Source organism: Chanos chanos, chromosome 2 (genome assembly GCF_902362185.1).
Source record: "Chanos chanos chromosome 2, fChaCha1.1, whole genome shotgun sequence".
Classification (NCBI taxonomy): Eukaryota; Metazoa; Chordata; class Actinopteri; order Gonorynchiformes; family Chanidae; genus Chanos; species Chanos chanos.
The window spans coordinates 41,358,047-41,382,604 of NC_044496.1; the positions used below are offsets into that span (position 1 = coordinate 41,358,047).

At 42.5% G+C, this 24,558-nt stretch overlaps 1 protein-coding gene across 1 annotated transcript; it reads right to left on the reverse strand.

The window, feature by feature from the left end:
* Positions 1–806: 806 nt before the first annotated feature.
* sf3b3 (splicing factor 3b, subunit 3) lies at positions 807–24,558 on the reverse strand. Its single transcript, XM_030765006.1, has 27 exons — positions 24,475–24,558; positions 23,430–23,566; positions 23,018–23,173; positions 21,703–21,873; positions 21,194–21,366; positions 19,421–19,562; positions 18,040–18,152; positions 17,624–17,761; positions 16,770–16,873; positions 16,116–16,281; positions 15,375–15,470; positions 13,095–13,167; positions 10,347–10,498; positions 9,858–10,013; positions 9,460–9,615; positions 8,842–8,985; positions 8,245–8,367; positions 7,857–8,011; positions 7,005–7,179; positions 6,354–6,559; positions 5,936–6,092; positions 5,364–5,489; positions 4,427–4,639; positions 4,041–4,139; positions 3,039–3,182; positions 2,577–2,681; positions 807–1,683 (listed from the first exon to the last, which is right to left on the reverse strand). The coding sequence occupies exons 2-27, from the start codon at positions 23,497–23,499 to the stop codon at positions 1,543–1,545; spliced, it is 3,654 nt and encodes a 1,217-aa protein (XP_030620866.1). The 5' UTR covers positions 23,500–23,566; positions 24,475–24,558; the 3' UTR covers positions 807–1,542.

The following is a 24,558-nucleotide window of genomic DNA, read 5'->3' on the forward strand; positions in this document are numbered from 1 at the left end:
GGACAACTAATAATAATCTGCAAAAAATGTATTTAAACTGCTTGTATATATCTAACTATACAAAAGTACTAAAAGTACTATGAGAAAAACCAAAACAACAGAGCCCAAAAGATCCAGGAGTACATCTACGCTACCATGGCAACAGCTTATATTTGAGTGCCCAGAATTCGACATCTGAGATGTGACCTGACACCAGTTTAGCATTGTCCTTGACACAGGCTACAACAAAATTACATGTTGTAAGTGTTTGATGGTGCATCTAGTCACTGCTTTAAATAAAAAAATCATATAGCAGTTAAGTCAAAACACAAGTCATGTAAAAACCAGGAAAACTCAAATACAACATTTCACGAAAACTTCCTTCACAGAATGTAAACTCAGCTACTGACAACACCTGCTAAAAAAAATATCACTAGCTTTGTCATAAATAACCAAGTTATATGTCTACAACTAGAGTACCAGCACTTAGAAACATCTAGCGAGTCCTGAACTGAACCTAAACAAATAACAGGCTTTTCAAGGCAACAGACCTGTCTGGGTGTTTGGGCTGAATGTCGTAGCAGCGCCAATCTTGGTTTTCTTAACACTACAGATACAGCCAGTGTGTAAGAGGAAAAAAGGAGGGATATGCACAGAGAAGAGAGGAAAGTGGAGCAAAACAAAAACCCAGCTGCAGGAATCCTGTTTCACCAGTGTGATGGGTTCTACTGTAAATGACAAACATTTGTCACACACACCCCCCGCTTACACTTAGGACATGACAAACAAAATAAGCTACATACCACATTTAAAAAAAAGGTTTATTTACAAAAGGTTGCCATATTTTATCAAGTACAATTTTTTTAACTGATCATTTGACAGAGCTTGAGCATTGAGTATCTATGACTTTAAAAAAATATCAAATCAGTGACCAAAACACTAAAGGGGGAAAAAAGAAAGAAAGACCAAAAAAAAAAAACCAAAAAAAAACCACACACATCCCCCACATGCTATCATACAAATTCAATCCTCCAGAGAAAAGAAAAGCCATTTCAGTCCTTCCATGGTATTCAAACTATCCATTTCTTCACATAAGCAAAACATACTGAAAGATTCTCTGGACATTTTGTGCCAGTCGTACAATAAGAAAGCCCATTTAGTCCCATTCAGTTACCACTGTGGCTGGTAAACAAGCCATTACAAGACCTCAAAAACAACACTAACTGCTGAAGTCAGTGCCTACACAATCAACAAAAGACATTGGCTTAGTTCTCTCTGGTAAAGCACACTTACTTCAGCATAAAATCACTTTATAACAATTATTGCCCGCAATGGATTTCCAGAAGAAGACACTTGTGCCGTCATAAAATTTACGCTGGAGGTGTGGGCGTGTGTGCGTGAAGGTAACTTCCAAAAAGAAGGTTTTCTGAAATGAGCGAATAAGTTACTTGTTGAATGATCTTGAGTCATTCTTGAGAGACAGAGAGAGCTGTCCTTACAAGTCTAATAAAAAGACCGCACACACGTTTCTGAGTGGGTTGGAGAAATGCGCGAGAGATGGTTTTAGAAGGCGTATCGTGTGCGGATGTCTTCTAGTTTCTTAGAGACTTCTGGAGGTGTTCGGTCCAATTCTTCAGCCACACTCTTCTGTTTGTGAGGGTCCATGGAGTTAAACTGTTCGCACAGGTCCCCGTCAATCACGTTCTACACACACACACACACACACACACAAAATCAGCAGGAGAATGAGACAGACTGCTGTATGAAGCAATGAACTTAAACTCTATATCAACAGTGCCCAACTGCTGTGGTATTTGTTTCAATGCTTTTAAAATATAGCCAAAGGCAGTTATACCAATGACCTTACTCTAAACCAATCTCTCTGCACATCTGGGAGGAGCATCTGAAAACTTCTATCAATCATTAGCTGCTCACTGTCTGATCTGTCCGACAGAAGTAGCCTCTGATAAACAGTCAATGTTTATACAGCACGTTGACCATTTGAGCTTTGCTCATATCCTGACTTGAGTGACAATTTATTTTTTCGATAGCTTTTTATAGAAAAGAGAGCTTCAGTCAGTAACCTGCTCTACAGAAACAGGCTTGTCTAGAGCTTTACTGGAGTAAAACTTCTGCTCAAACAATCTCATCTTTCTCTTAAGAGACTGCTGACCTCTCTCTAGGTCCCTTGTTCTCGGGCAGATCTTTTTAGTCTTATTTGTCTAAGATGTTTCCACACTGCTTCCTGTGTCAGGAGGAAAGAAACTAAAAACTGTCAATAGATCTGAGTTACATAAAGTAAGCAATTCCACTTAGATTCAAAGATTGTTATTTCTGTGCTAAAGCTGATGTCAGTCTCATTTCAATTCTCACATTTTGTATTCAGTTATGCGTTTATTAGGTGTAACTATGTTATGTTCATCAGTTTGTCTGTTTCGTACATGTTAAAACTTGTATCGCAATCTTTCTTTATTGTCTGTCTATCCTGATTTTTGAACTTGCCAAGAACTTCAACCAGTGAACCTGCAGTTGTGAAAGAAGGCATCGCTAAGCTATTAAACAATTACAGTCTTTTTTGTGTTGTAGTTACCACTGACCTTGACGGGAAAGTAATAGGAGCGGAAGCTCAGGTGATCCCTGCCACAGAGAGGGGGAAATTCAGAGCGCATGTGCATCTCTAAGTGCTGGAAGAAGTCATGGTCCTGTGAACAGTCAGCACAATAAAGTGTTCAAAGAAAGGAAAAAACTAAAAGCAAAACAAAAAACGTCAAAAAAAAAACGTCAAAAAAAAAACACCCAGTTTGAATGATCTCACGTCGCTAACCTTGACTTCAACATCAGAGACAGTAAAGCATTAATATTTACATTTATATGGCTTAACAGTATAACTCCACCAAATAACAGTTACCACTTAGGACATAGGGATTTTCTTTTATCTAACCGGTCTTGGCACTTAAGCTTACATTTAAAATGAAAGTGTATAATCTAACTTTGGCACAAAGTCAAATCTGCTGAAACTGCACTGCAGTGAAAAAGCACGGCGTGTCACAGCCTCTCACCTCATGGGAAGTGAAGGGGACCAGGATGCCGATGCCCCCTGACAGAGTGGTGTAGACCAGCGACTCAGAGCCTCCGGGGATGAGTGTGGTCTTCTGAAGGGACAGCACTGTCTCACCAATGTGGTAGTTCACGATCACCTCGGCCTAGCAGCGAAAGGCAAAAAAAAAAAAAAAAAAGAAAAGAAAAGAAAAGAAAAATTAACAAACGCACATTGACACACCTACAAAAAACACACTGACAGAAACACTCGCGTACAATGAGAGCTGAGACCGACTATCAATGGGGGAGAAAAAAAAAAATGCTTTAACTGCATGTGCTAACATCAGCACAATACAGTTTATGAGCTACATTTTTGAGGGTCTTGTTATTCTGCTCAGGAGGCCTTGATTGGTTCAAGCCATTAAAGCGTTTGGTTTTACTGTGCTTACGATGATGTTTAGGAAAATAAGGATATCGAGGGATGTCTGACAAGCTCTGGGAAGCTTCCTGTGTCAGTGTACGATTTGAGTGGGTAGAGCCACTCAAACAGACAGGGTTCGCGTTTTAAACCCAGTCATTAAGCCCAGTGTAAACCACACACTGTCTCACCAGCCTTATTTTCTGCTTACACACACGCTCTCCTGCATATACATTCCTATTGAGACAGACACAAGTCATCCGTGTGTGTCGTGTGGGACTTTCCCCAGCGCCCACTTAAATATTTCCACGTTTCATTTGTTGATACCGATTGTTGGGCATGGGAGCTTGAACATGGCGTGTGTGGTTTCATGGCCGAGGCCAACATGGTCCTCAGCCCATAATGTCACAACAGGTCTGGGGATGGTCTGAGTGGGGAATTGACCACTGTATCATCCAGACAAATATGTGACCACAAACAGACAAACACCCACTGTGGCACAAACCGAGCCCCAGGGCAAGGACTGGGGGGTGGGGGAGGATGTGTGTGTGTGTGTGTGTGTGTGTGCGTGAGAGACAAATAGGGTCTTATGGGAGCTGCATACTTTCTGAGAGGCCCCGTTGAGGAGACCACGATCCCACAATGCCTTGTTTCCCGTGGGGTCTTCATCCACATCATCACTGGTGTTAGGAGGCAGACGCACCTGGAGCAGAAATTACAACAAAAAACTTTCATTTCTTAAATTTATTTCTTATTTATGTATTTTGTTTCTTATTTACTTTGAATTCTTCACCAAAGAACACTAACAGGGTATGGGGATGGGGGGGGGGGGGGGATCTCTAGAGATCTCTGATCGCTATTTACAGGAAAGCATTCTCACTCCACTTTCACAAATTCTTTAAGCTCCTCGGGCTACAAAATAAGCTCGTTACTGTACATGCCAAAAAAACACGTCACCAAACGAGGTTTTAGCAAACAGGAAATACTTACAATGCTGATGTTTCCAAACTTGTCAGCTGCAGCCATGGTGTCATAGTCGAGCAGGCAGGCCGTAGTCACCCAGCGAGGGTGTGTGTCGTCGGCGAAGATGATAAGCTGGTTCTCGTTGCGTTTGTAACGGACCCAGAACAAGCTCTCCTGGACGTCAGACACAATAACACGCTGTCCGATGGTGTGGATTCCGCTCACCAGGTTAGGGATATGCTACAAGAAACACAAGACGTGCTTTAGGAAACCATTACACGTCAGGAGACATTTATGTCGCATTTGGCATTTATCAATTTTCAGTCGCGCTACAGAGAGACACAAGAGGATTTCAATCTTAATCAATAATCCCCTGGGTCCTGTGCCACGGGATTGAGAATATTTTGTTCTACTTCATGATAGAACATGATAGTAGTGGAAATCTGAGACTTCGTTGGGTTGCTGCCAACAAAAAGGGCTCACAGTGTGTGCTAGAGGAAGAGCTTTGTTTCCTCCTCTTAAATAATGATTTATCCATGTCGGGGTCAGGAATGCACTGGAAAACATGTTAAATGCTATGCGCGCAGGGCCTCGTTTTGTCCGTCTGTCCTCCTCGAATAAACAGTCCTTTACCATTATAAATCTCCAGGGCCTTACTCTGGTGGGCCACAACCTTTTCTCCTTTCTCTCTCATGGGATTTCTGCCTAAGCACTGAAAGACCTCTGGACATCTGCCTTTTTCATTTAAAATACATATTACTTGTCATTTTGGGGATAAATCAAATTAAATGTGTAATCCACAGCAGTGAGTTGATACACATGGGCTCCTTTAATAAAGACCAGGCTTTAAGAGAGTGAAATCACGTCGAGTCATTCACATTTGGTTTACTCGATATCTGTGTGTTGTAAATGAGTAGCTTGCTCAATTGTGTCACAGATAAAAGCATGGTGAATCTCCTCTTACCTTGTTCTCACACTTGCGGAGCAGTTTTTTCTTGCCAAGGTCATAGATACGCAACAGTTTCCCCACACCAACCAGCACTCTGCCCTGAAACGGGGCAATAGCCAGAGGTACGTCCTCCACGGGTGTCTGTCAAACAAACAGAGTTCATCAACAACACACCAATAAAACATTTACAAAATTCTCCCCATCAGAAAAAACAAAAAACAAAACACAGCCGTGTGACTGCTGATTCGGCTTGAGAGTTTGCAAATGGGCCAAGATTTTCAATTTGGAGAAAGATCAAGTGGAAATACAAATTGCTTTTCGAAAGCGTGCCTTCAGATTGTAAAAACTAACCACTGAGCACACACGCATAAGAAACAATCATAAAATTTAAAAAAAAAAAAAAAAAAAAAAAGGAAAAGAAAGAGAAACCACAGTGTGTTTTTGGTGATTTGTAGTTGGTTTGAGGCCCATGGCAGTCAGTGTTTTAATGGCATAACGGGGGGGCGGGGGGGGTTTGGGGTAATGTCTCCCAGATGGAAGGCTGCTCTCGGTCTGGTGGTTGTGTATTAATATTCTGCTCCGGTCACCTTGTGTAAAAATTCCAGTTTTTCTCCACCGCCCACCATCCGATAGGTGTAGATGTACCCGCCTCCAACAGATCGAGGATTGAGGATCATGTCCCTGGCTACACCAACCAACACATACCAGTCATCACCTCCACTGGCAAAGCGGCAAACAGCCACACTAAACAGACAGAGAAAGGATGGAGGAAAGGAGAGAGGGGAACAGAAATTGAATTAAGAGGAATTTTCTCTGCTCGGTATCAAAATTTGTTTAACTCTCCCTACTGGCAACATCACAGTCACATTCCTTTCCCTGCTGGCGACATCACTGTTAAAATCCCTTTCCCGGTTTTCCATCCAGTTCTAAAATCTTGCATCCGTCTTGCAACACAGCACCCTGCCGATACCTTCCAAACATGACTCCAACCATCACTCCACCTACCTAAATGCAGCCTCATTCTGCTCCAGCTGGACCAGGTCAAGGGTGGTGCCCTGGATGGGGTTGACCAGTCTGACCAGTGAAGCCCACTGGCCTGAACCAGCCTTTGGAGCCCCAAAGATCGCTTCCGGAAGGTTCTCGTTCAAGAAAGCGGCGGCCATTTCGGCGGCAAGTTCTCGTTCGTCTTCCCCTGCAGCCTCGACCATTTCCTAGAGGGAAGAGGGAAAAAAAAACAAAAAAAAACTATAAACATCAGTTTCATGAGTGATTACTCAACAGCTGACCGCAAAAATCTTGGAATGTGGAATTAACCAAAAGACTGAGGGAAGAGGGTGATGTCATAAAACGGCTGCATTACAACAGCCTGACAGAACTCAGCTTTACAATGAAAAAAATTCCCATGGGAAGTACAAATCATTTTGAGGTCTAGTCACAGCAGGTGAGTCCCTGTGATTCACCTTGGCAAAAAAGCTGTGATGTAACCTCTTCCCCTACACACCCCCACCCTCACCGCCAGTTACATTACCTCCCCATCCTAAACACCTCCATCCCCCACTGCCAGTTACATTACCTCCCCATCCTAAGCACCTCCATCCCCCACCGTCAGTTACATTACCTCCCCATCCTAAACACCCCCATCACCAGTTACATTACCTCTGCCATCTGCTGTTTTCGTTGGGCTTTGGTGGCTTCCGTGTAAGCGTTGTGGTCTGTTTCGATCAGAACCAAGTTGTTTGTTTCTGGGTGAATGACAAACTTGCGTGGCGTATATTGAAGGGGAAAAGCAACCTGGTTAAAGACTGCGCCCAATTTCTCCAGAGCCAGAATCCTGTAAGGGACAGAGAGAGGAAAAACAGTCAGTTCCTCATTACTTATTGAGTCATTTGTCTGATATAATGCATTTTCTTAGGAACTGACGTTTAGTTTAAAAGCGACCGAGGAGTAAAGCCTGGTTTCCATAATCATGAGTCAGAAATTCCAAAGTGAGAGTGATTTTGCTTGAGCATGAACTATCTGAACTACCCAAACACTTCCCAAAAAAAGAAAAAAAAAAAAAAAAAGACATTTGCAGAAGTCCTGGCGGAGTCCTGGCAGTCTTTCAACATTAAGATAAGACTTCACATCTGAACAGTTGTGGCCTGGCATAAGTGGAGCTATGGAGTAAAACAGATACTGTAAATTCTTCAGAGGACTTCACAGACAATGACTCAATTAAAAAACAAAACCCTCTGCTGAAACTCAAAGACTCTAAACAAAGTCAATCATTCACAAAAAAAAAAAAAAAAAAACAAGGCCACAGAGGTTTTGCTTACAGTATTGGATATTTCAGAATGCTTTCACTAAAAAGAATGAATCAGAACACGGCTGTGTGTGTGTGAATGTGTGTGTGTGTGTGTGGTATGTGTGTGTACCTCAGTGACATGCAAGACAGATGTTTTCATTCACGCGTTTGTTTGCGCTTATGCACCTCTGTATTTTTGTGTGTTTGTAAGTCTGTGTTTATACCTCAGGGTGTTTGTGGAGATGGCTACGATTCCCTCTGGACACTGCTCAGAAGCAAACCCAGAGGCGTACTCCAGTGTTTCATAGGACAGAGGAGTGAGGTGGAAACGCGACTGGTAGGAGTAACTCAGCCATGATCGACTGGACATGGCCAAGACCTGCCGGAGGTACAGGGGGAAAAGAAAAGGGGAAAAAAAAACAAAAAAACAAAAAAAAACACACATATAAACTTAGCAGCACTAACACAAACATGTGCAAAGCTCGGCATAAACGCACGCCCACACACAGACCACGCTACTGGGAAAAAACGCCACACAAACCAGTCAACGGCTTGAGGCAGCATACCCCTATTACAACCAGAGTGGATTAAAATGGTGAGCGTTTTACTCACCGCCTCCTGGCCCTGCATGCGGACCCTGAAGAGCTTAACGGGTCGAGAGCCCAGGTAACGGGTTCGGGTATCAGACAGGTCTCCAGTCACCGGGTCCAAAACAGTCCGGAGCAAAACACCATTCTGAGGAGGAGAAAAGACAAGCCAAACTTGAATGAATATATGTATAAAAAAAAAAAAAAAAAGACTTGTTTCCTACAACACACCAGACATTCCATTAACCACACCATTCAATGAAGAAGGATTGACTGAGAGATCAACCTCATGGTCACTGTTTACTACAGTGTTCAATGGCAGGTTGGATATAATATAATCTCACTTTGTGATTAATGAGAACAACACTCCAAACTGTCCAAAGTTTTAATCTGCAGTTCACTCCGATGATCAAAGCGGAGTGTGAGTTTGACTCAGTTAGCAGTGTGACATCATGACTTACCAAAACCTCTATGGAATCAAGGGTGCCCTACATGAATACTTTTTCTTTTCTCTAGCTGGTTATTCTGGTCAGTTAAGTCAGAAATCTGGATGTCTCCTGGTCTTCTGAAATTATTGTGTGTGTGTGAGCGCGCGTGTGAACACACTACTGGGGAAACTCACCTGTAAGCCGATGTTCAGGTAGAGGAATCCAATGCTGCCTTTCTCTCCGAGCTCATCCTGTTTCTCCACTCCTCCCATTTCAACAATACACAGTGACTCTGGCTGGGCAGGCAGGGCCTGCATACTCAGTGGCTGCAAGCAGTCCTACACACACACACACACACACAAATTAGGATTCTTATGTATGCACACACGTAACCCGTCTTAAGTGCCAACTGACCACAAACATTAGTATTCGTAGGCACACAGAGATTTACAAATGCATGCACATACACTTCTACAAACATAATTCTTCTACCCCCCCCCACCCCAAGTGTTCTGACATTTTTTGACTTAATAGCCAAATAGTATACAACAGTGAGTGGGTTTTGCAGTTGCTTTATTGTACGACAATGTTGGACAAGTGGCACTGAAAACTAGAAATTCAGGGAAGTTATGGCACACTGGTTCCAAATGGCCAACAACACATTCTGTTCTGTGCCTCTGGGTCGAACCCTGGGTAACAGCCCGATCCATGACCTCATGTGGGAGATATGTCCCTCCTCAGCCAGGAAAGATGACGTGCCTGCATCGGATACGCCAAAATCAAACAGCAAAAGACACACAAGCATGTCTTACGGAGGGATCGAGGGAGATGATTCGGACGGTGTTGTCCACCAATCCCACGGCCAAGAAACGGGAACGCTGTTCACCAGGAGGAACGTTGGCCAAGCTCATGCACACCACATCTGCAGACATCTCCTTCCTCTCTGTGTACTCATTCAGCTGCCCTGACTGGAGGGGGAGAGAGAGAGAGCAGAAGGAGGGAGGGAGGGGGAATGAGAGAGCACGAGAGGGAGAGAAAGAGCGAGAGAGAGGGAGGGAAGGAGGGAGAGAGAGAAAGAGAGAGAGAGAGAATGTCGGCTTGTGAAACTTCTCCCATACCTTGTTTACCTGGATCAGGCTGTGATGAAGCTGATTGAACAGTAAGGCTTCTGCAGAGTTAAGAGTGAGAAGCTAAAGGTCTGTACACTTACTGGATCCATCTCAAAATACACCAGCTCTCCTCCAGTAAGAGCAATGACCACCTGTCTCTGGTTTACAGCACAGCGCACAATGGTCTTCTTCCCTGGAGTCTTCCACTCATTCACACGCTTATCAGCCCGGATGTGACGGATCCCATCTGGATATACCTGAGAGAGAGAGAGAGAGAGAGAGAGAGAGAGATGAGGGGAGAAAATATGATAGACGCAGAAAGCTTAAGGACCTCAGGAGTGGGGAATAGAAATACAGATGCACAGATAAATGGATGGATACAGATGGACAGATGAACAGATGGATTTCCTGGAGAGACCAAGGTCTCAAAATGGACTGATTAGGCTGAAGAGAATGTAAAGAACGACATGAAGAATGAAAGAGGCGGTGTGGAGGAGGGCTGGTGCAAAAAGGATGATGGCATTAAATGAAAGGATGGTGGTGGGGGAAGAGGGGGAAAAGCAGGGGTGTGTGAGTCAGGGCCCTCTTACCTGGACCAGAGCATCCTCTCCCAGTAAAGAGCAAGAGAGGGTGGGTGTTGTACCCAGAAAACCAGAATCAGTCACTTCCTCCACAGTCTCTCCGATAGACAAAACCAGAGTGGCGTTGACGAAAGACACGATGATGTAAGCGTCAAATTCATCTGTAACAGCAAACAGCACAAAAACGCTGAGTACACAGATGCAATGCATTTCCGCGCACGCACACACACACACACACCTACCATCAATTAAAAAAAAAAACAACAAAAAAAGAAACACCACCTAAACTAAGAAAAAAAATAAAACCACCCTGACAAGTATTTTGGGCTCGGAAAAATATGCGTCAGTGTCACCTCCATTTCAAAAAAGAGCGGAAACCACCGTCTCATTTTCAAGTGTGCGCTGGACAGAAAACGCAGAGAGTGCAAGCTGGACTGAAACCCACTCACTTTTAAACAAACAAACAGATAATAAAGGATGAGATTGTTGCAGTGGTTCACAGAGGGGAATAATGACACAAGCTGTTTGGAAGCTGACCAGCGGTCACATAGGGCTTATTTGTTGTGTAAACACATGTTGCCTGTGCATTTTGTTTTGAATTGTGTCATTCACATATAAATGGAAACCAGCATGAGTGACCACATGTCACACGTAGAGGAACGCAAGCTGACCACTCATCTCAGCGTCTCGAACAGAGACTCGACAAAAACACGAAGTACACAGAACAAACAAGCGACTGTCATACGGAGCCACACTTCTAAATCAGTGAGGTACTAGTCATCGAGAGGTTATATAAAATTAAAAAGTCTATTCTGACTTCGAGAGAGTGGTACTCGACTGCATCGATATCGCTCTACAAAGCGACAGAGAGGTGCGCCTGGACTAGTGGTCAGGGGAGGTCTGCTCATGACAGCGTCCCAGTTCAGATACACAAAACATTAAAACCGGACGATCGTCTCTGTCCGAGCACAACCGCGTTGGCTTCGGCCGTAGAAACAAAGGCGGCGTGCGTGTCGATGCAAACAAAAAAAAAATCTACTGGATAAATTCAAAGGGCTTTGTGCGGCCTTTAGAACCTCTCGTCATGGAAGCCAACTTCACGTCTGTGCCTTAAGTATAAAGGCCAACTGTTTTGACATAATTCTGCACTGCCTCAGGGAGGAATTTGGAAAATTTTGCCAAACTGATTTGGTTTCTGATGCTGAGTCAGTCAGTGAGGCCAACAAAAGCACAGGTTCCAGTAACAGAAATAAAATCTCCTGTTTTTGACCACAATTAAGTGATATTTGAGAAATAAACAAAATTTACAAAAATATTGTTTGAAATAGCCAATTTGTTCGTGAATCTTCTTTTGGAAGATTTTGTAGTCTTGCCTCAAAGATTACATATGCAAAAAAACCTAGTAGGTGATAAAGCATTTCAAAGCTCTGTGTCAGCTTCAGTAACAGAGGAGTAATCTCCTAGTCAGACTGAAACCAAAGCACAAGAGTGAGTGAGTGAGTGAGTGACTGAGTGAGTGGGTGTGTGTGTCCTTGTCTTAGTCAAATGTGTGCAGAGAAGCAAGACCAACTACAGGCCACTGAACAAATCCCGAAAACCACATGATTTCAAGGAAACGTTTGGCAAGGAGTTAGACGTATCAAAAAAAAAAAAAAAAGTAAGAGATCGCAGCAGTATCAGGCAGCTGAAATCTGACACTGCTGGGACAAAGAGGTTTGACATTTCTGTACGCGAGAGCTGATTATAAATCAACTCTACAGGAAACACGACAGATAAAGCTTCAACTATTATGAATCAGACAGATCTATACACATTCAAGTCAAAAACAGATTAACCCCACACTATCAAAAGAAATAAAGTGGTTTATAAAAAAAAAAAAGAAAAAAAATTAGACAACCTGTTTTTGATCTGGGTCATAATTAGGTAGGTATCAAATTATGCACATTCATTTGTAAATACAGTTGATAATGATGTAAAATTTGTAGAGGACACATGTGGCTGTAGAGGACTCAGATAAAGGGGGGGTTTGAGTTTTGGGATAAAATGCAGAAAAGAATACCGCAGACGAGCAGACCTCACTATGGTGAAATAACCTTTCGCACGAGGTCCCGCTGTAACCATGTTTTGTAAAACCTTGCAAAACATGTTCGCAAAGTTAAAGGTCCAACATTAAGAATCAAAAGCAGTCCGACATGTTCCGACACTGACAACACAACCCTTCATATGAAATGCTAACCAATTCTGCTCCTTGATTTCAATCATTTTTGTTCTTCAACTCAAAAAATTCAATATTCTTTTCCCATATTTGTCTTCAGTTATGAACACTAAGTCAATCAATAAAGCTAAAAAAAAAAAAACAGGTAATGTGCTTAGATTAAGCTCAGCTTTTAACTGAGACTAATGCAGTCTTAAACATTAGACTGTATGTGTGTGTGTGTGCGCGATGTCACTGTAGACTGGACAGTTTCCATTTATAAACTCAGGATCACTTTGAGCTCATCCTTTAGAGCATCATCAGCTTCTTCCTCTCATCCATCATCAAACCTATGATAACTTACTGCACTTCTTTTTTTAAAGGGCGGACAGTCGGATTGAAAGCAATAGCTCCTGGGCATATGATGGAGGGACAGCGTGTTTATAGGTGCAAAGAAGCAAAGGCCACTGGCCACTATTTCCCAAAACTGGAACAGTCTTCTGATCTCGAGAGCTGAGAAAGAGGGGGAATGAGGCAACGAAAGAGTGAAACGGAGGAGTTACCTTCAACGTGTCTTCTGACGGTCCACACAGCGTTGGGGTTACCGGGAAGTTCTGACACAGCCATTTCTGACACCTAACGGAAAACAAACACACGCAGCCCTCGTTGTATGACACAGCACACTGCAGCATCACAGGGAAAAAAAAAAAAAAACGCTTCTCAACGGATGTAGCCTGGTATTATGTGCTAAGATGTCGTCTTGCGTTGAATTAAAGATTAAAACAGAATAAACATGCAATCATGAGCTGTGAAAAGCAGACGTGCACAATCACACAGCTTCTGAAACCTCTGCCGGACAACCAACCCAGGTGTGTTACCGCAAAAATTTCCAATTGAATTTCACACCTGCCACATCATGCGTGCCAGCGGTAGTGGGGGGCGGGGGGGCGTCAAAACGCAAACCCCAGTAACAAAACCTACAGACTCCAGTACAAATCTGTATAAACATGAGTGTGTGTGTGTGTGTGTGTGTGTGTGTGCGCATGTGTCATGGGGGAACAACAGTTCTGGTGCAAAATTCACAAGCATTAAGAGTGTATGTATACGTATGAGGACGTCGTTCGTGTGAAAATTGAGGTTTTAAGAAGAATTATGATGACTAAACCTAGAGACCATGTCTAAAAACAGTCGGGGTATATCTAAGCCAGATAGGGGGCTTAAACTTCCTAACTTAAGATATTACTTTTGGGCTGCACAGATGAAGGCCTTGCTAATGTGGTGGTACATATACACGCCGGCTTTATATCGAAAAAAAAAAAAAAAAGAAGACGCATGTGCCCAGAGGCTCTGCATTTTCTACCATCTTTGGATGCCCCTACAAAAGAAATGGGACAATGGACTGCAGTTACCTTAAATACAGAAAAAAATACAATCAGCTTTTGGGCAACCCAAAACAATTTCGCAGCTGACAAGCATTGGATATATACAGACCTTTATGCCTACCAATTAAGATACAGGGTTTAAAAAAATGGTCAGAACATGGTTTAACTGAACTGCATCAGATATTGAACAAGGGCAATCTTAAGACATCTGAACAGTTAAAAATATGAATTCAATCTCCTTTTGTTTTACATATTTGCAACTAAGACGTTTTTTGACTATACACAAAGAATGGGGAAACTCATAAAAGCTAAACCTACCCCAACAGAAAATTCTCTCACTGAATTACAAACAGAAAATTTGAGAGGAGATTAAATCTACATCAGATATTTTTGTCTATGAACTTAGATAGCTCCCTAAATATGAAGCCGAGATGAGAATCAGAAATAAACATGGGTATAACACAGGATATGCGCAGAAGCAAACCTACTGACCAATTCAAACACACGGACTTTAAATGGAAAGTAATCACTAGATATTTCCAAACACCAGAGATGGTGTCAAAGATGGGCTCAACACACATCAGTTCATGTTAGAGAAACTGTGGAGCACAAATTGGAAAGTACACTCAGATATTTTGGCTATGCCCTAAGTTACATGTCATTTGGAAAGAGGTATTTGATGCTCTTAAAGAAGTGTTCCAGCAGAATCTCTCACAGGATCCTATGATGGCACTAAAGGGAGTAATACCTGATGGTCTAGAGGGGACATCTAGGAATACTACTTACAGCAGCCCTGAAGTGTATTACAATTACATGGATGAAACCAGACCCCCCCCCCCCCACATAACTTATGGATCCAAAAGGTATGGTATGTCTACCAGATAAAGCAAATAACATATTTACTATGGCTCCAAAAATGTATATTTACTAACTGATGGGGCTCAGTCATGGATTTACTAATACAGTGAGTTTTTTTGCTTGTTTGTTTCTTTTTAATTTATGCTCTCTTCTCTCACTTTCCATTTTCATTTATCATCTCTGGTTTATTACATATCCCTTGCTTATGCGGCTATTACTTTACTTTGGAGTGGATCTCTTTTGTTGTTTGTCTATTTAATATTCAAAATTCAATGTGAAAAATGTACAGATACAACTGGAAAAAGACAAGTGTCTTTGTATGAAAATATATTGTAATACTGTTTACAACAAAATAAAAATTAACTTAAAAAAAAAAAAAAACCCCAGGGTAGACCTTTGTCCTTGTTCACATGTCACATCACAAACACCAGTAATAAAACCTACAGACTAATACAAAGCTGAGTAAACATGTCTGCGTGTGTGTGTCTAGGGGGGGGGGGATGGTTTTAGTGGAAAATTCACATGTATTAAGAGGGTTTGTGTACGTATGAGAACATTGTTAGTGTGAAAATGAGGTTTTAAGAAGAATTATGATGACTAAACCTCAAGACCATGTCTCAAAACCCTCAGGGTAGACCTCGGTCCTCGTCCACAGGCTACATACAGCTGAGGGGTGTCTTCATTTGCCAGGTCAGCAATCTGAGAGAGAGACAGCGACAGAGCAGGAGAGACACAGCCCAAGACAGACAGACAGAGAGAGGAGGGGAGGGAGGGAGGGAGGGAGAGAATGGACAAAGAAATTGAGAGAGAAACTTTTTTTTTTTTTTAAACAAAAGTTCTTTTTTGCTGCATTCATAAGGTGAAAGAACTGGTGAATGTGCATATGGGGGAAAAAAGGGTTGCTGAGATCAGAGGTCTTAAACTGTTCTCTCCAGTGTAACGTCAGAGAAGAGACATGAATGAACTCATCAGATCTACAGCTCTACACACACTTTCACCAGTCTGCATGTGACAAGACATATTCTAGTATCTTCCTCCTTCTAATCTTTCACTCTTCCATGGGACTGTAAACTGAAGCCTAAATCCCTTTGAGCATGGCAGGTCCAAACACACACACACACACACACACACACACACAGCAAAACACATTCCAACAAAAGCTGTTGCCAAATCATTCCTCTAAGTTCAAGACAGGCTGCAACATACACACAAGTCACACACAAAAGAAACGCTTTCCCACATGTAAACGGATATGTATTTGCCCGCCCGCCCGCCCGCCCACAAAGACACACACACACACACACACACACACACACACACACCCACCCAGAGAGAGAGACATACCTGGCAGGACATGATAGGGGAGAGGTTTTCCAATTCATCCACAAGTACAAGGTTCTTGAGTGGGCGGGGCTGGAAGAAGAATGTATCACCTTCCTCCAGTGGCATGGCAGACGAAAACTCTGGTTCATCATCATCATCACCAAGGTGAGCAATCTGATAGAGGTAACTAACACGCACAGAACACAGGAAGATTAGTCTACAGATCTGTGTTCATGTGTGTGAGGTGACAGAAATGTGTAGAGGATCACAGAACGCCTCTGTGTGTGCCTGGCTTCTGTGTGTGCGCGTGTGTGTGTGTCTGTTGACGGCTGCAATCAGACACGTTTCCAGTTCTCCCATTTAAAACACTCAGACATACAAGCTCATGTCTTCTGCAGCATCAATACACTACTCTTCCACACACACACACATTCCATTGTGTCCCATCCAAACATCAAAAGATGGGCCCATGAATAGCACCAGTTGCATAAGTTCTGACCAGTTTTGAAGGCAAGCATTGTTAAAATCAGTTGCCGAAATGCCACGGCTTACTTCTTTGAAAAATATTTCAGAGCAGGCGGTAACAAAAGGGGAATTAGGGACTGTTTTGGGGTGTTTAAATGATCTGAGAATGGATGCCAGGGGTGGAATTTTGCCAGATGCTGTGGGACTTACTGGTTTCCAAACTCTGAGGCGACGAAAAGGAAGCCTGTTTTCAGCACGCACATCGCCATGGTAACAGGGATGGTGTCAAAGTACTTCATCCGAATTTCTGTGACCTAGGAGGCAAAAACAAATAAATGATGACCTGTGACTCATCTCCCACCAGACCGCGTGTACCAAAAATCCCCACCTCTTCAGTCAACGACAGGCGCAGTTACGAGATGACGGACGTGTTCATGGATCGATCAGCCCTTTCATGCATAGGAAACCTATGGTGAGCTGTATGTGAGCGGTCAACAAGGTTCCCTCTTAAATGGATTATTTAATATCGGGACATGTGCCTGTTTACTTTCACATTGTGCATGCAAGTCCCTGAGAGTTAGTCCTGAACAGGCTACAGGCTTAGCATGGTGACCACCTAACTTCTCACTTGCCAAACTGATGTCACTTTACCTTTAACAGGGGGAACGCTTTTATTTGAAACGGCAGGGAACAACAGTCAATGGACGACACCAAAGTAGTGTTATTCAAAAAAAAAAAAAAAAAAAAAGCAACACTCAACACAAATGTCAAAATAGTACTGATTGTCCCACGTGCGTGAAAAGGGTTTAGTAGGTTGGACTGAGATCAGAGGTAAGTAAAATCTCTCCAGGTCAAAGTCAGAGAAGAGACATGAAACCTCATCACTTCATCAGAACAAAACTGCACTCCACAACACGGGCAACAACAAACTATCATTTCATCTAAAGGACACTTTGTTTTATCAGTAAGTTTTTAAAACCTGATTTATTTTGTTCCATATGCAGGAGGAAGAGAGGGGACGTGATGTGGGTAGTGAGTGTGTGGGAAAGCCTCCGAGTGCATACCATCTCCTCGTCTGTCTCCAGGGTCACTTTGAATATGTCTCCCTGTTCTGTCTGAGCCAAGAAGAAAAACATGGACTTGGTTTTATGTGTGGCAGAGCACACAAAGATCATCCCACGCTCAGGGTCATCCAGGTCATTCTGCAGAGGAGAGGGAGCAACGGGGAGAGAGGGAGATGGGGGGGAGAGAGAGAGAAAGAGAAAAATAAAGACATGCTTGATTACAAATGAAGTCAATGTATGATTAAGCATGACAGAATTAACATGTTCCCATTCAAACTCCAACAATCTCCCCTTACAGCACAGATTGGGAGAGAATACAACTCATATTAATTCAGCTTACTGAAAGCAGTGCAGTTTCTGCCTTCTTTTACTAGATTTGACACATATCTGTTAAGTTTCACAGTGCGAGCACTCACCCTCCTGCGTGGGATTGGACAGCGGATGTCAGGTTGGTCACCGAAGTTCTTGTAGGTGATGTAGTTCTCAGAGCAGATGAGGACTCCACTGGGTCCATCAGAACCGCCAGGGACTGAACGTGAAACAGTGAGAGAGTGCCAAAGAATTGGTGAGAAGGTTCAAATAAACTGTCCACTGAAGTCTACAACACACATGAAATCTCTGTTCAGAAAACCAACATATTCTCTCCATTGAACTTTAGTCAGAGAAGAGACATGAGGATGCTCATCATTTTCACCTGTTTTTCCACTTGGTCAGAATCAACACCTAGACTCTGACTGATCGATCAATTGTTGTATCGTGTACTCTCTTCAAACAACTGACCAATCACCCTTAGTCAATTCAATCATCAATACCTAAATTACCTGTTAATCATTTTAAACTAACAGTGTAACGGTTCTGAAACCGAGACCGAAACCGCGATACAAACATCCAGTGTCTCGTTGGATCACAAAATGATTATTCTATTTAAAGTTAGGACAAGCTGTATATTTTGTAAATAATATTAGGGGCGTAACTGTACGCGTAACTGTACTGTACCGCTGGGCAGGCGTCGTTCTGTTCGGTGCGCATTGTGATCTAAGTGAATATAGTCTAGCCTTGACCACGCATGTTACATGCATAACGTTTTTATGCTCTCATTGTCAGTCGACCGAAACATCAGCATCAATAACATCAATAAAGTGATACTTGACAAGATACAGAGTGCCCTCTCTTCTACATTTCTGTGTGCGGAACTAAAATGAAAAACTCAGTTTCCTCTCCGACTCCATTATGGAGACATAACTTAGCAACTGAATTAGCACATGTTCGGTGATGCAGCCTTGTAAGTGTGGCGATCGCAAAGCCAGAACTTAAGGACCCTCCTGTATCCTTCAGGTCTCCTGTTTGGGAACATTTTGGTTTTCCAGTAAACCACAGTAGCAACGGGCAAAGACTAGTGGATAAGACGAAGGCAGCTTGCCGACATTGTTCAACTAAAATCGTGTATGTTACTGGCAGTACGTCGAACATGATTACTTATTGGAGACGGCATCATCCAAATGTGAATATAACCAGTACAAGGAAAAAACAGATTGGAGTGCAAACTGGAAAACATGGCCAGTTTACCACTGTTTACAAGTTTGTACATGTTTACAAGTAAATTCATAATAAATGGAAAGAAATTTCACGTTTTGCATGCTTTTTTTCCCCCACTGTACCGAAAAACATACCAAACCGTGACTTCAAAACCAAGGTACGTACCGAACCGTGACTTTTGCGTACCGTTACAGCCCTATTTTAAAGTGGTCTTGGTGAGGGGAGAGTGGGAGCGCTGTGTTAGTGAAACTCTGTCAGTACCTGTGATGAGGAAGTTGCCGTGCTCCTCTAAAGCTTCGCTGTATTTGCGGACCACGTGGTTCAGGCCCAGGTCCAGCTCATAGAAGGTCAGCGTCTGCTGGGTATTAGCGGCTGCCTCGCCCGTCGGGTCGTTATCCGCCTCCTGAGCAGGACATGGGTAAGAGAAGATTGGCTTTATGGGGAGAGAATCTTTGTGTGTGTGGGGGTGTGTCAGAGATACAGGCGCACTAAAGAACGTTTGGTAAAATAGTCAACCATAAACTGGTTGAGCTGGTCTAAACACCAAAAAACAGTGAGAGAGAACACTTGGAGTGGCATGTTGGAGAGATGTGGCGGGGCTGGACAGGCTGTGTATGCCGTAAGATCAGAGATACTTGTGTTTCTCTTCAGACAAGTCAGAGAAGAGACATGGAAACCTCATCATTTCACTGACACATACCACACAGCGAGCCAGCCAGTCAGCCCCGAGGGACTCAGACACATCACTAAACGCACGAATGAATCAATCAGTCAATCGTCTAATGTGTCAATCAATCTGTAAACTGGGCCATGGCAGGATTTGTCACTGTCATTAAGGGGTTTCTGAGGAGAGTGCTGGTGCAGATGGAGGTTGGGACTAAAAACAAACCTGCTCATCTAGAGCAGCAAAAATGAGATTAAAATTATGGACCTGATACAGATGGGATTGAAATGATAAAATCAATGACAGGATTAAAACTTCAGGGGTCCTCTCTCTCCACCCCCCCCCCCTTTTTTAACATTTTCTTTGTTCATTCAATTGGAACTAGACAGAACTCAAAAGACTAAAATGCAAATATTGAAAACTCCAAAGGAGTAATTTGCTAAAATCTAAACACACTAAAGATTAGGCTGTCTGAATACATTATTAACTGTCATACAACAGCTCCACATAATTTACAACCACATTTTACACAGGAAATGAGAAAAAGCTCCTTCAGTACATTCAGCAAGCTATTACAGACTACCTATTTTGAAATTCACCCACATTTACCGAACTTGGCTACGGTTAAAAATGAGCTGTGCCTTTAAAAAAAATAAAAAAAAAGTGATTCAGAGTTTACCGTTACTTCTCTCAACTCGATAAAACGACTAAACACACACACACAGCGTAACGTACTGTATGCAGAATGTAGTATGACTGTGATATGAGTCTACTCTGTCATAGCACCTAAGGCACAAACATGGTCCCACACATCACTATGGTACTCTCAACACAGTTGGACCGGGGCGGTGACACAACCCAATTAATCGGGAGAAATCAGAGAAACAATAAAAAGCGTTTCCTGTGTCTTTGTACACTTCTTCAGACAGAGCTGCCATAATCAGCTTGTGCTATACTCTCTTCTCTTTTCCCTCCCTCGCTTTTTCACTCAGACCTCTTTTGATGTTTACATACCATAATTTCGTAAAACAAATATTTATTTTTCTGACTCCCGGCTCTCCCCTTTTGCAGAGTGAGGAATTGCACAATACCCTTTTGTACCCTGTTCTGTTTTTTTTTTTTTTTCCCCCTGATGATCTGATGAATGCTCCATGTCATTGCCTGCAGTATCTCTCTCTCTCTATATATATATGTGACAATTACTTTAAAACTGGAGATTAAAATTCAATCTTGTGATGATTGCTATTTGTATCTCAAGCTAGAAGAGCTGACCCTTCTAATCTGCCCCCCCCCCCCCCCCCCCCGAATTTTGGGGGCGCTTTATTTATCGATTGACTCGTCTCATGAAGGTTGACTGTAAAGTCTCTGACCTCGTAGTCCATCTCCAGACAGGCAAACATGGGATTCTCAAAGCCCACGTCCACCCCGACCACGTGGTAGACCAGCGTGTTGGCCTTGTGAGCCTCCAGAGGAGAGGAGATGGTCAGTCGTGCGGCGGCGTCTCTGTTCAGAATGTACACCAGCTTCTGTTTCTCTATGGCGCCTGACAGGAAGACAACTCACAGCTTATTATCACGCCATTGTGACTTTACACGTTCACGTCTTTCATTCGTTTTACACATACTCATTTAGCTGACATTTTTCTGCAGGGTTACTTAAACAAACGTTTGTGATTAACAGGCAAAGTGACAACCGCGGGTTCCTGCACGTCCAACATCAGTGACACAAAAGCTGACCAGAAAAACAGCTGTGGTTGAGGAATGAACTCAATATGCAATGTGCAAGGGTGGCCACATCTCGCTTTTTGGTCTAAGCAGTTCCCTGAATTGAACGCAAAAACACACAGTGTGCGTCTGCACTGTTTTGTAACCGGTCTTACCAATCATTACGGCTCTGCCTTTGGGGTCGACGGCAAGGAACTGCCCTGGGACGATGCGTCTGCAGCCGCTCTTGCCAAAGGTCTCCTGATGAATCTTCTCAAACATGTTCTTGGAGGGCTGGTATTCCAAAATAACAATGCGCCCAGAGTCACTGCCCACCACCACATAGTCTGGATTTACAACAGAAAGAAACAAACAAACAGCACTCAGACCTACACTGACAACAGCGACATTCAAAAACATACATGAACACTGCTCACCAAGTGTCAAATATATTACTGTTGTTAACCTGCCTCACAAATTATGTTTACTATTAACATTACTCTAGTCACTGTCTCATACTTGCAAACCAATTATGAAAAGGCCTGAGTACACAATGACAGCTCCAGAACTAACGTATGGCTCCGTGCGGTTTTGTGTCTCTCAAACATGTGTGTGCGGAGGAGAAAAAGGATGATTATGTGATGTGAGATTCTCCGTCCTCTCCAGTTCATTCTCATTTTCTCTTTCTCTCTCTGAGATGTCTGTTTTATATTTTTCCAGTCTGTACCTTCCTGGTCCCTTCCTCCTGAGCTGTGTACACATTCTAAGCTAAACATTCAACTAAGTCCCATGTAGCATCTTCAAAGCATTCCGCTGAATGATGAGTGCTTTGCTTTTCAGGAAGACCTAAAACTGATATGGGAGCCCAAGTCACTGGGGCATCAAGTTCAGTCATGTAAAAACAGGCTTTGAACTGCTGCTTAAGAATATGGCATTCCTCCTTAACACAATCTAAAAAGCACAGGGAGATACAGTTCTAACCAGGCTTGACCGCACACCAACGTGATTAGGCAACAGTAATTTGAGTTGCATGAATGTAAAACGGCAGTAATAATATGTAAGCAGTAAAAGACTCAACTGATTCCGGGATTGAAAAAAAAAAAATCAATGGTATCTAATTTCAGTTTTCCCTTAAGGAGTGAATTTATGCTGACTGTCTACATTCTTTGCATAGAAACAAAAAAAAAAATTAGAACCAGGAAAACAGAATCATATCTAAACATTGTTTGTCACATCATTCTAAATAAGTCTTATATACATAGATCTGGACATACCTGTGCCTCTTAAACAATGGTCATACCAATACTTTTGTGATACAGTGTGCAACAGAGAAACATATAGAGCTTAGGCGTCCACTTTTTTAGAGAAAAGTTTTCTAGTGAACAATGTTTTCTTTCCATGAGTGAGTACTTCCACCTAGGCCCTTGGTACACATATTTAGATCAAATGTAATTTAAAACATCACCACTGTTTCTAACCACACACATATACCTTTGGTTCCACCAGTCAGTCTAAAGGCCATGAGGGAGCGGATAATGCCAAACACCTCCATGGTGAGAAGGGTGTGAACTTTGCCAGTATTGGCATCAGGGCGCAGCAGCTCCAAAATCTTCCCACGGGAAACAACAATCTCCTGTTGCTTGGTTCCTAGTGGTTTAGAAAGAGAGACATATTTCTAGTGCCCCAAACCAAATAGGCAGATATGCGCCCTGGACTCCAAACGTTAGGTTAAACCATCACGCCAGTTATGGAGTCAGACAGCAAAGCAACAACTAAAATATACCATAACCATCAAAATGTCTATTAAAGCATATACTCCACGACTCCACAAGGTACATGCTGAAGATGAAAAGTGGTTGGGGAAAACCTAAGACCCAGAGGGGGGATGGACAGTGTGAGGTACCTGAGAAGTTGCCATGGATGGCATGTGTGATGCCCGTGGCCCTCTGAAGAGTGAGGTTATACAGAAACATCTTGCCCTTGTTGGACCTTCAGCCTCCAGGAAGAAACACACTGAATGGGCTACAGCACAACCTGGTGCTGAGAAAGAGACACAGCTTCAAAAACTGCACTACTTTACACTGAAAGAAAAACACAGAGCTTCTGAAAAAACAATGTTATTGCAATAGAATGTCACCATCAAAGACACAGGCTGTTACATGATTTGGATAAGGAAAGGGTGTCTCAGCAATACGATGTTCTTGTAAAAAATGAAAAACATTTTCTAAGAAGTTGACTGAAATTAGTAACAGTGCAGCAGGTTACACATCGACAAATCATCTCTAGCGTGTAACTAAACGATTCCATTTCAAGTATATCTTGCAAGCACTGAAAGATATTAAATTCAGAACTGAAGCCATTAGTTTAGTGGTAGAGCTTAGCTTATCTGTGTTTAATTGATATAAATACTTTCGGTGCAATCCTTCAGCACACAGCAATGTATCAGTTAAAGACAGCAGGCCTAACTGCAGAATCACAGCAACAGGCAGAATACAGAGGGACTTTATTGAACTGAAATGATGTGGACATTTTATATGGGCAATAATTCACATGGGCATTTTAAACATCCCCAAACTGAAACACGCGTTTCTTTATACTTCATATCACAGCTAGCTAACTAGCATCACTACCTTCTGAAGCCTGAGAGAACTGCTGCTGCATGCGAATAACAAACATGAGGATAATGCTAAATTACAAAGTATAGTAACAAGCGTCTGTTGAATAAATCTGATGTGAATCCAAAAAGCAAGTCATTATTATTTCTGAGTTATAGGTCAAATACACCAGGCAGAAACGGAACTAGCAATTGGCTAACTCTAATTCATTCAAACTTGCAATCTTACCGCCGCTAAACACCGTCAAACTTTTGATTCTAGCGAGTTTTGACAACAGATATATGGTTTGATTTATGGTTTGAAGTACATGAGTAATATATGAGAGTTGTTTACCAATGTAGCAACTAGGATGCTGTAGATTTGGATTAGATCAAAATACTTATTGAGACCATTGAAATCAACGTTACTTTACGCTTC